The 15,919-nt window shown below is 34.0% G+C and overlaps 1 protein-coding gene across 1 annotated transcript in view; it reads right to left on the bottom strand.

The window, feature by feature from the left end:
* Nucleotides 1-15,919, bottom strand: part of LOC143239045 (ubiquitin-conjugating enzyme E2 Q1-like) — a 51,863-nt gene that overhangs the window by 6,360 nt on the left and 29,584 nt on the right. Inside the window, exons 5-7 of the mRNA XM_076479828.1 lie at nt 14,874-15,052; nt 11,973-12,124; nt 4,897-5,004 (exon numbers count right to left, since the gene is read on the bottom strand). Coding sequence (XP_076335943.1) covers nt 4,897-5,004; nt 11,973-12,124; nt 14,874-15,052 — 439 coding nt within the window. The remainder of the gene's footprint in view (nt 1-4,896; nt 5,005-11,972; nt 12,125-14,873; nt 15,053-15,919) is intronic.

A 15,919-nucleotide genomic window follows, 5' to 3' on the forward strand; every position in this document is an offset into this window, starting at 1 on the left:
TCTAATTGTTTAATGACCATTTTCATTTAACGGTTTAACTTTTGACCCTCTCTTTGCATGAAAAGCATTAAAACAGAAAGAAATATTGCAGGCACAACTTATGACAAACAAACAGTTAAATTACTGTCATGTGCTGAGAACCTTTCTAACTTCCAAAATTAAATTTTATGCAAGTCTTGTTACTTAACTTATGAAGTTTTTTTCATTTTAGTTACTTTTCTTAAAAATCTATGGCAAAAAAGTGAGAAACTTAGCACTTACTTTAGCATTGAAGCCATTTGCTCTTAGATGTTGTCCTGCAGTAATTCTACATTTTTTTTTTCTCATTCTGCCAGTTGTCCAAAAAAATTATTCATGTTTTCAAATGCATGTTTTGAACACACAGGAACAGAATGTGCCAACACATTTATTTATGAAGTTTTCTAACCAAGTTATAAATAGGTTAAAAGAAATAATCCTTCACTAATTAGAGTAACAATTTTACTCAGTTTTTCTTGAGAGCCTATAGTCTTTGGCCACAAAAATTAACACTTAAGGCTCTTGTATATTATAATATGCTCTTTTTTTTTTTTTTATTATAAATATATTTATCAGACAAGTCAGCAGGAGCAGATAATTTGTTTGGAATAATGGGAGAAGTTTATCTGGTGAATTTTATAAATTTATTGTTATCTTAGCAAAACAAGAACGTAGGACATTCAAATTTTCCTCGTTCATCTGCATAATTTGTATTTCTACTTAGTTAGGTACTATAGAAGCTGTATTATTGAAGTTAGAATGTAAATGAGAGAATTCAGAAAGCATGTGTCAACAGAATACTGAAAACAAAAAATTTCCTAATATTTCCATCTGAAACTAGAAAATCAAAAATTGACCAAGATACATAGACTATGTTTTGGTGCCAATTTTCTTAACATATACATTGACAAACAAAATGGGTTAACTACATTTCATACATAAAAAGTATGACAGGCACAAAATAAAAATGGCAAGAAACTATTTTATGTCTAAGCTATTCAGTAACCTAAACTGGCAAAAAAGTAGAAACAGTTCTAATACATCTTAATAATGTTTCACAAAATTTAACTTTAATACTGTACTGTGTCAAACACTCAACACAAGTAGAGTAACATGCTTTGACAGGCCAATCTGTTAACAATAAATAATAGAGTATGTTACCAATCTCAGAAAGCTACAAGTTAAGAATATGGGCAGTGACCCATGTTTAATGAAAAATTTGTCTGAATGACACATTTTAACCTTTACGTTACCATGTTTATTCACACCAAAGATGATATAAGACAAAATTATAAAACGAGGGAAGACTGACGATAGGCAACACCTGAGAAGTGTGTAGGATGGGAAATACTCCATCTACCAAGGCTACAAATATTGTTGTTGTTTTTTTTACCACCTATAAATGCTTATTACTTTACTTAATATTTTTACACTACCCTCCAACAACAGTTATTTTGAAATTAACTCTCACTTTTCATCATCAGGTAGACATACCTGCCAGCAGTGCTGTTGACTGCTTTGTCCATGAAAGTTGTTTCCGATGTAAATATGTTAGAGATAATTAAATTACATTTATATTTTACTTTTACATGTTACTTAATTGCACATTATTTACATTTTAAAATGTATAATTGAAAGGCTTAAACATTTTGAAAATTAATCTTAAATACTGCCCCAGTTCTCAAGGCCCATGATTTTGGACAAGGCTTGCACATTTGTCGACAACACTAACAGGTCTTAGAAAAACTGTTGATTTGTGTTAAGACAAATAATAGCTGGTAAAAGGCAGGAACGAAAAATAAAACCTTAAAAATTAAGCAAGTTACACATACACTACTGGCCAAAATCTTAAGGCCAATGAACATAAAGAAAAAATATGCATTTTGCATTGTTAGACCCAACCATTTATTTGAGTAGAGCTTCAAAAGATGAAAATAACAAAAGGGAAAATAACAATAAAAAACCTTTTTATCATTTAATAGTGAAAATGTAAACACTATGAAATTAGCCTAAATACTAATTGGTCAAAAGTTTAAGACCATACTGAAACTAAGCGTTAATCGGTAAAGACATAATGAAATTTAGTCATTCGTGTTCAAGCATAAGTGTAGTCAACATCTCCCACTGACATCTCCTGTGTTACATTGGGTAAAAACACGGCAAAGGATAAAAAGTTGACAGAGTTTGAACGTGGCAGAATTGTCGAGCTGCAAAAGCTAGGTCTCTCTCAACGTGTCATCACTGGTGAGATTATGCACAGCAAAACTGCTGTTGCATTTCTTAAAAGACCCTGAGGGATGTGGAATGAGAATTTCAAGTGATCGGCCCAAGAAAATTCCCGCTGGCGTTAAGCTGGAAGATTCAACGGGTTGTCTGGCAAGATACCAGCTGATCGTCGAACCAGATTAAGGCCTTTACGGATGCAGAATGCAACTCAAGACAATAAGACGGTATCCACAAGAGAAAGGCTTTAAAAACTGTAAACGTCTTCAGAGGTCACGCTTCCTTCCACAACACCACGAAACAGCTCGGTTAAACTTGAGAAGCACCAAACATGGGACATAGAAAACTGGACAAAGGTTTTGTTCTCTGATGAGAAAAAATTAACCTGGATGGTGCAGATGGCTTCCAACGTTACTGGCATGATAAGGATATACCACCAGACACATTTTCTACATGGCACAGTGGAGGAGGTTCCATCATGATCTGGGGTGTTTTCTCCTTCCATGGAACAATGGAGCCTCAGGTAATACAGGGGTATCAAACAGCAGCTGGCTACATTGGCATGTTGGCAAGAGCATCCTCATTGACTGAAGGCCCTCGGCTTGTGTGGAAATGACTGGATCTTTCAGCAGGACAACGCTGCAATCCACATTGTCTGCAGAAAAAAGGAATTTTTCATGGCGAATAACGTGATTCTTTTGGACCATCCAGCGTGTTCGCCTGAACTAAACCCCATTGAAAATGTTTGGGGGTGGATGGCAAGGGAAGTCTATAGAAATCGATGTCAATTCTAAACAGTGCATGATCTTCGTAAAGCCATCTTCATCACTTGGAATAACATTCCAGCCAGCCTTCTGCAAACAATAATATCAACCATGCCAAAATGAATGTTTGAATTATTCGCAATGACAGCCGTGCAACTCACTACTGAGACTTCTTGTTGGGCATTTCTTACCCTATTTAGGACTTCTATTTGGTATGGTCTTAAACTTTTGACCAGCTAGTATTTAGGCTAATTTCATAGTGTTCACATTTTCCCTATTAAAATGCTAAGAAAGTTTTTTTATTTTCCCTTTTGTTATTTTCATCTTTTGAAGCTCTACTCAAACAAGTGGTTGAGTCTAACAATGCAAAAATGCATATTTTTCCTTTATGTTCATTGGCCTTAAGATTTTGGCCAGCAGTGTATCAGTCAAGAAAATCTATACAAAATTAAAAGAAATATTTTTTTCTATTTGTTAATTTTAAGCATTTAATTGTACTGTAAATTGATTTTAATATCTAGAGTTAGTGACACTGTAGAGAAAATGAAAAATATAAATATTTACCTCAACAAACTTTTGATGTTCATTTAGGAGGTGCTAGAGGTCATGCAAATAAAACTAAAAAAACTGATGTAAATAACAATATTTCTATACTTAATGAAAATCAACTACCACTCAAATTATTTAGTCTGTTTGCAAACAACTACAACAGATGGATAACATATTTACTTAAAATAATGTCATTATTTACAAGATACTTGTAATCTTTAATAAAAACTGTGTTAAGAGAAATCAGTGTTACTGTATCTATTGTTGCAGAAGGATACTTCCCAGCCAGAAACAACTACAACAGATGGATAACATGTTTACTTAAAATAATGTCATTATTTACAAGATACTTGTAATCTTTAATAAAATCTGTGTTAAGAGAAATCAGTGTTACTGTATCTATTGTTGCAGAAGGATACTTCCCCAGCCAGAAACAACTACAACAGATGGATAACATGTTTACTTAAAATAATGTCATTATTTACAAGATACTTGTAATCTTTAATAAAATCTGTGTTAAGAGAAATCAGTGTTACTGTATCTATTGTTGCAGAAGGACACTTCCCCAGCCAGGCTCCTGCTAATTACAGGAGACCATTGCAAAAGGTTTAACAGAAACACCTTCTCAGCTTATAGGTTTTTCTTTATGGTACTGCAGTGTTTGATCCGTATACTCATTAATTTTGAGTTTGAAGTACCTGTCAGTTAACAATTAACTTTCTCAGACCAGAACTACATAAAGTTGTTTTTGATAGTTGTGTGCTACTCTCTCTCTCTCTCAGATCACTTCACTGGCAGAGAATATCCAAAATATCTTACAATCAAGACCAATTCTTAAAACTTTGTGACTTTAAAGCTAATAATCCCAAGAAGATAAAATGGCAGGTGAAGTGTTTGAATGGATGAATCTGATTTGTTGGAAAGTCCAGAAATCAACAGAATTAATTAATACTAAATGTTTTATACCTACATAAAGAATTCATTAAATTACAGATATTAAATTACAATACCATACTGTTAACATTAGTTCTCATCTTCCTTTACCTTAAAAGATTTATCTTAAAAGTTGAAACTTTCTAATTGGCAGAAAAGTACTATTTCTGATATACACCATTCACAACTGATGAGTTTCTATATTACACCATGATCAATTCTGTATTATTTGCCTAAATGCAAATGAATGACCAAAAATTTAGGTGAAAACATTTTCCATAAATATTGACAATATTTTTCTATGCATTTTTCTGTGATCTATGTTATTAAGGACTCTGTAATAAACAGATAATTTATATAAATCTCATTAGAACTTTTATAGTTAATACATATATATGTAACAAAATACCTGTTTTGTCAGTAATTCCATACAGATGGCACCACCACCAAGTACATAACCTCCAGTTATGACAGGATGTACTACTCTCACAAATGGAGGTTCAAAAGGAAATGTTTCCTAGAAAGAAAATGGTCATTACAAAAAGTCACACACCTCAAACTATTAAAATAGTTCAATGACACATTGCATATTTCAAACTCTTAATTAAAACACAATCTACCCAAAATTTAACTTTAAGTATTTTATTAACACATAATGCAGACCTCAGGGTGGCAAAATTTCCTGATGTATTGCCAATTACTACAGAATGTTAACTGCAAAATCTGAACAGTGAAGTAAAGCATTTAGTACTAAAACAGAACAACAAATATTCTCAAGGGCGTTTTTATTTTCTGCAGGCATAAATGTTCAAAATTTGAAAACTGCAATTTTGGCTACATTTTTTAAAAAAGTGCACCCTTTTCAGGGCCATTTTGCTCTTTGTTTTCTTGTTCTTTTGTTTCTTTTATTTTTTTCTTTCATGAAAAAAATTCAAGTACCTTACAATTTTACTGTTTTTGGAATGAATACTTATGTTGACCTTCAAACAAGTACAGAATTCACAATAAAACACCTTGGATATCTTCTTCAGATGTATGCTTTTTTCTTTTTCTGTTTGGTTGGTTTGTTGATTAAGTGTTTTATGGCACAAAGCAGCTTGGCTATCTGTGCCAAACATCCAGTAAAAAGATAAAAATAAAGTAAATGTAGTAAAATTCATAAAAGGAAATGAAGGTAAAACAAAACAGCATTTAAAAACCTTACAGAGACAGCTCGTCAAAGCAATTGGAGGGTAGTTTGAAGGAATCTTGGGATCTTTCCCAGGCTTAGAGAAAGGTAAGATAATAGCCTGGTGCCAGGTATTAGGAAAAACATTTTCCTGCCAGATCTGGTTAAAAACAATTAAAAGAATATCAAGAGAAGCAGGAGAGAGATAGTGCAGCATATTATAGTGTACATCTGGTCCAACAGATGCACTGCCAGACCGATGAAGGGCCAGTTTGAGTTTCACCAGTGTAAAGGGACGATTATAGTCATAGAGACAATCAGTTTGAAAAGAAAGAGGTGAATGCTCTGCCCAAGTCTTGATGGCCAAGAAGGTGAAGGAACAAGAAGAAGTGCTAGATACCTGGCAAAAACTTTCACCAAGAGTATAGACGATGCTCCAGATATCAGATACTTCTTGACCATTAGAGAGTAAGATCGAGAGAGGGACAGAATTATAATGTCCACTGACCCTTCAAACCCTGTCCCATATGACTTTGTAACTGGTGGTAGAAGATATGCCAGTTGTGAACTTAATCCAAGATTCCTTCTGGCGTTGACATCTTACCTACCTAGCATGTGCACGGGCCAACTGGAAAGCGATACGGTTCGAAAGTGTGGGATATCTACGGAAAGTATCCCAGGCCCGTTTTTGAGCATTCCGTGTCATATGGCAGACAGGAGTCCACCACGGACAAAAATATAGTGAAAAACGTGTTGAGGTTTTAGGAATATATTGAGTAGCTTCTTGTATAATACAGTCAGTTACTGCTGCCACACAGTCATCTATTGATGGCTAACAGATGATGGCAGGATCAAGTTCTGCAAGTGCAGTGAAAGTGGACCAGTCTGCCTGAACCAGCTTCCACTGGGGCACGTGGGTTGAGTGACATGGACTACGGCCAGTTTTTTTCTCAAAAGTATAGGAAAATGATTACTGCCTGTCAATAACAGCACTTCCCAAGAGTGGATGATGTTTATTAAAGCCCCCAGGGTTAGAAATGGAGATGGCAACTGTTCAACGAGAGCATCAAGGTCTGATTGATCATACATCTCTCCAGGGGACAGGTAGAGAGAACAAACAGTGATGGTATGACCCAAGGAAACATGGATGGCTACGGCCTCCAATGGTGTGTTGAGTGATAAAGACAAGGTGGGCACATGCTGATCAACCAAGAGTGCCACCCCTCCATGTACTCGTCCATCACACAGCCGGTCATATCTGTACAGAGAAAACTGTCGAAAGGTGACTGTATCAGCAGATTTCAGAAATGTTTCTTGTGAGGAAAGACATACAGGATGGTAGGAAGCAATTAGTATTTTGATGTCATACAGATTAGAATGTAAACCACAACAGTTCCATTGTATCAAGGTGGCCATTTTTAATGACATGTAGGCGAATTGGCTGGAGAACCCTTCTGTTTACGACCATGTCTTTTTTCCTCACTATCCTTATTTTGGGGAGGTCAATCAATCTCCATGGATCCTGCCCTGAGTTGATTGGGCAGGTCTTTATTGTTGAAAGGGGATTCCAGTGACTGAGGATACGAACGAATGATTGTTTTGCATCTTGGGGTAGGAGAAAAAGATGTATCTGGAGAAATGCCTGTAGCTGGAACCAAAGGATGTGGATCATGGAGTTTGTTGGAATGTATTTAAGGGAAAGAGATGGGTGTTGATTCATCAACTTTTTTAATCATGGAGGTCATAAGGCTTTTCATTTGTTTTGAGAATGATTCTCTTCGAGGCACAGAGAGATCTGTCTGCACTCCCACTGTAGTTGTGGAATAAAGTGCAGCAGCATATGTCCGAGATGAAGTGGTGGACAGCAATTTCCAAGCCTCAGAATAAGTAATGTTATGAGTTGTTTTCAAATGCTGCACCTCTTTTTTCCTCCAACCATTTCGGGCAAGAACGAGAGTAGGAAGGGTGAGAACCACTGCAGTTGACACAACGTGGGTCTGTTTCACACTCATAGACATCGTGGTCCTTGCCACCACAATGAGCACATGTCAGGGAACCACGTCATGACATCTTTGAGTGACTGAACCTCTGTCACTGGAAACATCGGAGGGGATTTAGATAACCTGCCTTGATGGAGTTAGGGGCACGTGTTGATGTAAATGTCAAAACGAGGTAATCTGTTGGCTGTGTAACTCCATCTTTGCGAGAAGAGATGCGCCTCACTGCAGAAACTCCTTGAGTGGAGAAACCAGCAATAATCTATGACTCAGGGACAATAACTCCTCATGAAGAATTCAATGTAGCATGAGGTGTAACCTCAATAGGTATATCCCCAATTGCCTTTGAATTCAAGAGCAGTTCACCGTGTTGGGATGTGGATGCTTCAACCAATGTCTCCAGATCGAAGATTCTTTACTGACTTTGGAGAGCCAGAAAGTCCCTCCAGTCCCTTCTGAATAAAAAAGGGGGACATTTGTCCTGAAGGTTTCTCTGATAGAGAATGTAGGATGAGAAAATGAGGTACAACTGGTGGTACAGATGTTGAAGATTGCTGATCAGTCTTCAAGATGTGATCGTTTACCTATTGACTGTTTTTTCACTATTTTAATTAAATTGGTATTTAGAGGATCCATAGGAAAAAAGAAAATTTCGGTGCCCACTGAACCCACCCACCATGGAGCCCTATGAGGGGACACACTACCATGTCCAGCAGGGACACTGCAGCAACGCCAGAGTTTCGTGAGCACTATACCCAAACACCAGCATCAGACACAATGTCCAAAACACCCATTGAGAACTTCCAACACTGGTACTTGGTTGACCCTCGCCCAAGTGGACCAGCCAACTGATCCAAGGGGAGCCACCCAAAGGCTGCCTGTTTTCAGGAATTCAAGGCCAAAGTGGTGTGTTAGGGTTGGACCCCTCAACCACCAGGATCCTCTCCTCCCCATCATGGGTCACCACACACAGCAAACACACAGGTGGATGTTTAGATTCCAGAGGAGGTAACCTCACCACATACAGGAATCCACACCGAGGGTTTTCTGTTTGGTTTGGCTGATCTTGCTTTTTATTTTATCATCAGGGAATGATATGATTGGGTTTGCCTCATTTATTGCCTCATATCTTTCCATATCAATTTTCATCATTGATATTTGAAAGCACATCTGGAAAACATCTATGAATTGAAAGTTGGACATCTGTTGCTCTTTTATTCTTTTTCAATGAAGATGCTGATCGCCAACCAAATTGCAAATGGCAGATCTAACATAGAGGGGCATTTCATTTGCAGCTCCATGCAACCAGGAAAATCCTGGATTTAACTCCATTATGTTATGAGAGAAGCAATGCAAAAGGAAAAAAATGTAGCCAATTAACTTTTTTTTGGCTTAAATAGCCCTATGGAACCAAGAACAAAATTTGTACCCTAAAAGGTATGCATTAAATTTTAAAGTATGTAAAAATATAACTACAAACTAATCAAAACACAAGTTGTTGAGAAATTTTCAAAGATAAAGCTAAATCATATTAGGTTATCCAAAAAATAATGGCAGAATTTCATATCAAAATTTTATTCATTTATAGGGATAAGAAACCTGTTTTTTTATGACTTCATATACACCATTGAAAAACTAAAGCTTTCTTCTATTTATTAGTGCTTTTACTTTATTCTTTTTTCAAACTTTATTTCCAATATCTCAAACTCTTACAATTAATGATGGATAACAAAAAAAATTGTTCACTATTTTTCTGCATGAATTCAAACTTGGTCACTGTGCATTGCAAACAGCTTACAATATCAACCAAGCATAGAGCAAAACCACCACCTCCAAATGTGCAATACAGTGTTGGTTCCAAAATGTTTCTAATGGAGATGTGTCTTAAAGGACATCCTTCTGCTGCTGAATTTGACCAACTGAGAACATTTGTGGAAAGAAACCCATGCCAAACTGTTTGAGAAATAGCAAAAGAATTGTATGTCGTTATTTCCATAATTTCGGACCATCTCAAACAAGTTATAAAAACTCAACATCGAAATTGATAATCAGAAAAATTGCCATTTTGAATTGTGCTCTGTGCCAATTTTGTGCAACAGAAATGATCCATTTCTTGATTAAAATTGTCACCTGTGATGAAAAGTGGATCCATGTGAAAACAGAAAGCAATCTGCATAGTGGCTTAACAGTTACAAAGCTCAAAAACACTTTCCAATACCAAAGTTGCACCAACAGAAGATTATGGTCACTGCATGGTGGTCTGCAGCTGGTATTATCAATTACAGCTTGCTCAACCAGTGCCAGAATATCACTGCAGAAGTTTACTATCAAGAACTGGTAAAAAAGCATAGAAAGTTGCATGAAAAAATGCTAGCACTAATTAATCAAAGTGCACCAATCTTGCTTCATGATAATGCTTGGCCACACTTTGCTCAAATGATGCTCCAGAAACTCATCAAATTGGGCTATTAAAACTTTGCCTCATCCCACTTACTCCCCAGACTTTTTCAAGCATTTGGACAACTTTTTACAGGACAAAAGATTCAACAACAGAACTTCAGCACAGAATGGCTTTAAAGAATTTTTTAGTTCTAGGACTTCAGTGTTTTATTGTTATGACATAAATAAATCTTGTTTCCCACTGACAAGTGTATAGATTCACTAGGTTCCTATTTTGACAAATAAAAGTTGTTTTTCAATTTTTTCATTTCTTAAAGTTAAAACTTAAAATCCTCCATTATTTTTTAAACAACCAAATACTTTATTTTAACTAAACAGTAAGTCAGACATTTTAATTTTTATATTGTGTTGTTAAAAATCATAACAAATGTTACATACATTTATTCTTCCTAAACTTAAAGGATATATTTTCTAATACAGTGCATAGCCATTTCTCAACCCTTTCTGAACCAAAGAGGGTGTCAATTCCTGACCTTTTCCTTCCCACAATAGCAATAATTAATCAAACTGTATGAAACGATGAAACGTACTAAAATATATCTAGTTTCTGCTTTAAAAAATTCATATGATTTTAGTAATTTTATCAGATTTTACACTGTTAGCTTAACAAATTTATGTTGTGAGACACTGTCCTGAAAATAAAACAGCAGCAAAAGATCATTTCAGAATAGTAATTTCTTTCATTGTTGATCAAAATGTTTCCAGATAATTAATATTAATCAAGTAGAAACTAACAAATTTTGATACTTTATTTTTGCCAACTGAAATAGTTACCATTTTAAGCTACACATCCTAAAAATACAACACAAACTGACAAAGAATCATTGGTAAACTAGAGCCTCACTGTTATTTTTTTTTTTTATCAGGTTAGAATCATGATTTTCTTGATCATAATGTTGTTGGTTGAGATCATTGTATGTAATAAACATTTTAAAAATACAATAATTAGAAAGTGTTGTTTGAGTGCATTGTTTGAACATAATTTAAAAATAATTACTAATAAAAGTAAGTCGCCAAGATATTCTGCCATCACCATACTTACTACATTTACCTCATATTTTATCACAGAAGAAAAATTCCTGTAGTTTTTGAAGAGCTTTCAGAAATGTTTAAAGAAACTATATATCTGTGGTTTGTTCTTAAGTGTTCTAGACTTTGTATTTGTCTTCTGTTCACCCCTGCAAGAAGTCTAGTAGCCACTTTCTCAAGAAACCAATTATTATTGCTCAAGCTATTGTTTGAAATACATAAATCACACATTTTTCTATTTTGACTTCACCCATTTTAAAAGACAAATTTCATTAGTAACTGTTCAGACCACATGCTATTACACAAGACATAAGTCATTGTATCTACAAGAGATCATAGCCTCTTAGTGAATATAAACACATTTTGAAAAGGGAATAAAAATTCCAAAAAACATTAATAGAATAAATGTAATGTTTACAGGGATGACTCCTTGGAGCTGTACAGAAGTAACAGTTCGAACTGTTTTCTGTGTGAATTATATTAAATGTTGCATGATAAAATATCAATCCTAAATACTTTAGAACATAAAAAAAGATTATTTCTACTTAAATTTTGAGGTCTGATATTGTAGTGTGCCCTTTGCACCTAAAAGATGTGCAACCATCAATATACAAGTAAACATGTAACTTACTGATGTTCTATAAATTCTTACTTAGAAATTCAAAAGCATTTGGTCCAGTTTACAAATTTTTCTTTTAAGATCAGCTTTTTATAACACAAGTACCATGTAATCACTTTAAACCGTTCCATCAATCGACTCGTACAAAATGTAATACAAGATTTGACTACTTTAAAAATTTTGATGATTAAGTCAACTTAGCAAGTACTTACATTGAAGAGAATATTAAGGAGAATATAGTCTTTTCCATCTTTTTCCTTTAACTGGACTAAATCATTATGTAGAGGACTATCTGGATCAACCATAAGCAATTTAACATTCCACTCATACAAGCTGTCATTTACTAAATCAACAGCAAAAACACCTGTGAAGTAAACAGAATAACAAAGGATACAACAAGGGAAATTCTACACTTCATAATTATTTTCTTTAAAGTAAATGTAAGAAGTTCCATACTGAAGCATACAGAACAGAAAATACCTTAAGTACAATCTTTATGAGACATAAAATTTGTACTTTGTCTTTGAGAATAACAAAATTGATATTACAAAATTATTAAAATTTTAAGCTTTTGAGTGGTAAACTTGCAATACTTGTAACTTTGTTTAATCTTTTGTAAACATTCTTCACTATTTAAGCTTCTTGTTATATCATTTTCTGTACAGTTATTTTTTCTGTTACATTTCCTCACAATTGTCCTTTACCCTCCTTTTGTAACACGTTGGCTTCCAAGCCTATTTTGCCGATACTTTTCAGGATCTCACTAGTCATTTTACAATTACTTTTTTTTTTTTTTTATGAAGAGTGTAAAGTTTTTTTTATATTAACGTAAGGTACAAGTCAAAGACACTGTAAAGGTCATTTTTGACCCATGAACCACAGGTGCATCACTCAGAACCTAAGAATAGATTTAGTTATACTGTCCTACAGAACCAACCCATGCTAGAATTTCAAAAGCATAACATTTTTGGTATATGAATATATATAACATTTAATTTTTTCTCTTTTTCAAATAATTTAAATATTTTTTCTATACGTTGAAATATGAGTTCGAAACAATCTGATGTGCCAGTAAATATTTTTAAAGCTTTTAAAAAAAGAAAATCAAGATCAGATTCTTCAAAAATTGAGGAAAATTCAAATACTAAAAATAAAAATGATGAACCTACTAGTAATGAAACTTCCAACTCAGAAGATGAAAAAGCCCTCACACCTGAAGATTTTGAAAATACTGCATGAAACTAATGGTAATGCCCAACAGCACACTCTATCTTATGAATGGTGCCCAGTGAACAGTTCCAACCAAAAAACTTTTTTATTTATTGCTCCTGGAACTTATGTATATGGGACTTTTGAGATACCCATAGATTGCCTACTACTGGCAGAAAGATATCTTCTTCAGAAGTTCTTACATATCACAAATAAATGTCAAGAAATAGGTTTTTCAAGCACTTCTACATTTTGTTTGTTTTGCAGATAATCAAACAATTGGGAGAGATTATATTGGAAAAATTAGAAGGTTACTTGAGATTATTGAAAACATTTTTTACAAGAACTAATATTCCACTCGAATACACTGCATCAGATGAAACAATGGTGCTATAGTAAGGTCACCTAATGTTTCGTCAATATAATCCTAGGAAGGCACACAAATATAGTTTAAAAGTGTATAAACTATGCGATTCCAAGATTACACCTGCACCAACACTTTTTGCTGGAAGAGATGAAACACAGCAACAGAGACAGTATCTCTTAGGTGGAATCACACATGCAACTCAAACAGTCCTTGATCTTGCTAAAGGCTATCTAGAACAGTCACTATAGATAATTTCTATACATCAATCGATTTATCAAAGAAGTTGCTAAAGCATCAAATCCACCTTTTAAGAACAAGTGAACAGAAAGGGTAACCACATGGAAATTATAAGTGCAAAACTAAAGGGAAAAATTGTAGGTTGTCAACAAGATGATGGAATTGTGATTGCAAAATGGAAGGACAAATGTGATGTTTTTATGCTGTCAATGAATCATGATCTGAGTTTCAAGGAAACTGGACAGAGAATCAGTAATGTTAATATCAAAAAGCAGAAATGGTTCTTCATTACAAAATCATAAAAACAAGGAACAGACATGTCTGATCAAATGTCCAGCTATTTCTTGCCACTTAGGAAGAGTATCAGATGGTATCATAAAATTGCCTTCGAGTTTTTGTTAAACATAGCAGTAGCAAATGCTTTGATGTTATTCAATAAAGCATATAAAAAACAACCTACAAATGCATGAGTTGCAAAAATCAGTCACTGAATCACTGCATATAGTAAATGTTCTAGCAACAGTAACACCAAGGACAACAGCAGGAAGAGCCAGGGCACATTATGAAGACTTGAACTGGAAGAGACAAGTCTAACAAAATAATTCATAAAAGATGCATTGGCTGCTACAGTGCAATAAGAAAGACAATGACTGCAAAATAAGCAGACAGAAAGAACAGAAAAGTTTGCATATACTGTGATAAATGTCAAGGTAGCCCTGCTCTATGCATTACTTATTTCAAAAAGACATATCATACAACTTCAGATTATACCTATAATGTCACTTTGTACTACTTTCTTACTATTCAATATCTTTATTTTCATGGTGAACTGATGTATTTGTTTTCCAATATCTTTTGGAAACAGTACAATGGAAAATTTACATAACATTTCACTTAAATTGTTTTTAATGCTTTTTTAAAATTCACTACGTCAAAATAACAATTTTGTTATAAAATTCATTTTTTTTGTTGTATCCTTTTATGTCTAAAACTTATTTGCTTAGTCTATTATAATATACTACATACAACTATCAGGTTAATAAAACAAAACAAAAAAAAACTTAACAAAAAATAGGTGGGCTTGGAAAAGAAATGTCCTGATGTCTCACTCATCTGTTTATGTAGCAGTTGTGTCCTAACCAATAACTGGCCCTTTTAAAAGAAAATAGAGCCCAACTCACCAGAGGGCAGTGTAGGTATTACTGGAAAGAGTATCACAACCCACTGGTGATTAGTATGGGAGCCAACGTGTTAAAGCTCTCAGCTGTTTAGATTGCATGTTTTTTGTAAATGTTCTTACCTTTCTTAAAGCTCTCAGACCGGTAAACATCTCGTAACTCTTTCATGAGGCGGTCTGTGGCCTGCACAGATCCTGATAAGGAGCCACGCATATAATCTTGTCTTTGGGTCTGTTGAAGCCTTTCTAAAGTAGCTGAGTGCTCGCTACTAAGGTTATTGTCTTGTTTTTCTTGGGAAGAGCTAAAAGCAGTACAAAAAATCTTACAAAATATGTCACTTTTTCCAGTTTTATAAGTGAATTAACAAAACAAAAAATCCATACTTTGATAAAATTCTTTTTTTTTTTTCAATTAAAGTAACTGGTGTTAACAGTTTATCTGATGCCAAACACTGAAAAAATTGTAATCATCAGATATGGTACAACTTGGCTGTTGCATTTTTTTTTAACCCTATATAACATGATATAGTTTCACTTCTTAAAATGTCTTAGCAAAATGGCATAATTTGCAAGTGTGTGCAGACTTTGTGAATGACCTTTGCCCTATAACAATTGTAGAACACCATGAGGAAAAGTTGGCATACCTGCATCAAGAATAAGAGAAAAAAAATTGGAAAGGAAAATTTAAAAACAAACTGTTGGTGAAAAGATAAAAGACATAAAATTAAGCATATGACAAAGAGAAGCTTTATAGTATTCTAGGAATATTTAATATGTATGGACATACTTCTATTTTGTAAATTTAATTAAACATTTCAGTGCCCTATAAACTGATGATTACTAGAGTTAAATCATTAAGGTTCTAACTTTTCTAAAATTACATAATTTTGAATCATTCAAGTGAAATTTAAAACTATTTCATCAAATTTTAACATATTTTATGGATTTCAAAGAAAACATTTGCATTCAGATAACATGCATAATTTAGTTTGAAACACAAATCACACTGCTCTGAGTGTTAACATCCATAATTTGCACTGAAACTTGAGGTGATACTCATTTATCTAAAGAACAAAATATTGTTTTACAATGAACAATTATGTGTGACAAACTGATTTAAACTACAAATATCATCCTTTTTCCTTTAATATTAAGAAAAAAGTTTTAGA

Source organism: Tachypleus tridentatus, chromosome 13 (assembly GCF_004210375.1).
Source record: "Tachypleus tridentatus isolate NWPU-2018 chromosome 13, ASM421037v1, whole genome shotgun sequence".
Taxonomy (NCBI): domain Eukaryota; kingdom Metazoa; phylum Arthropoda; class Merostomata; order Xiphosura; family Limulidae; genus Tachypleus; species Tachypleus tridentatus.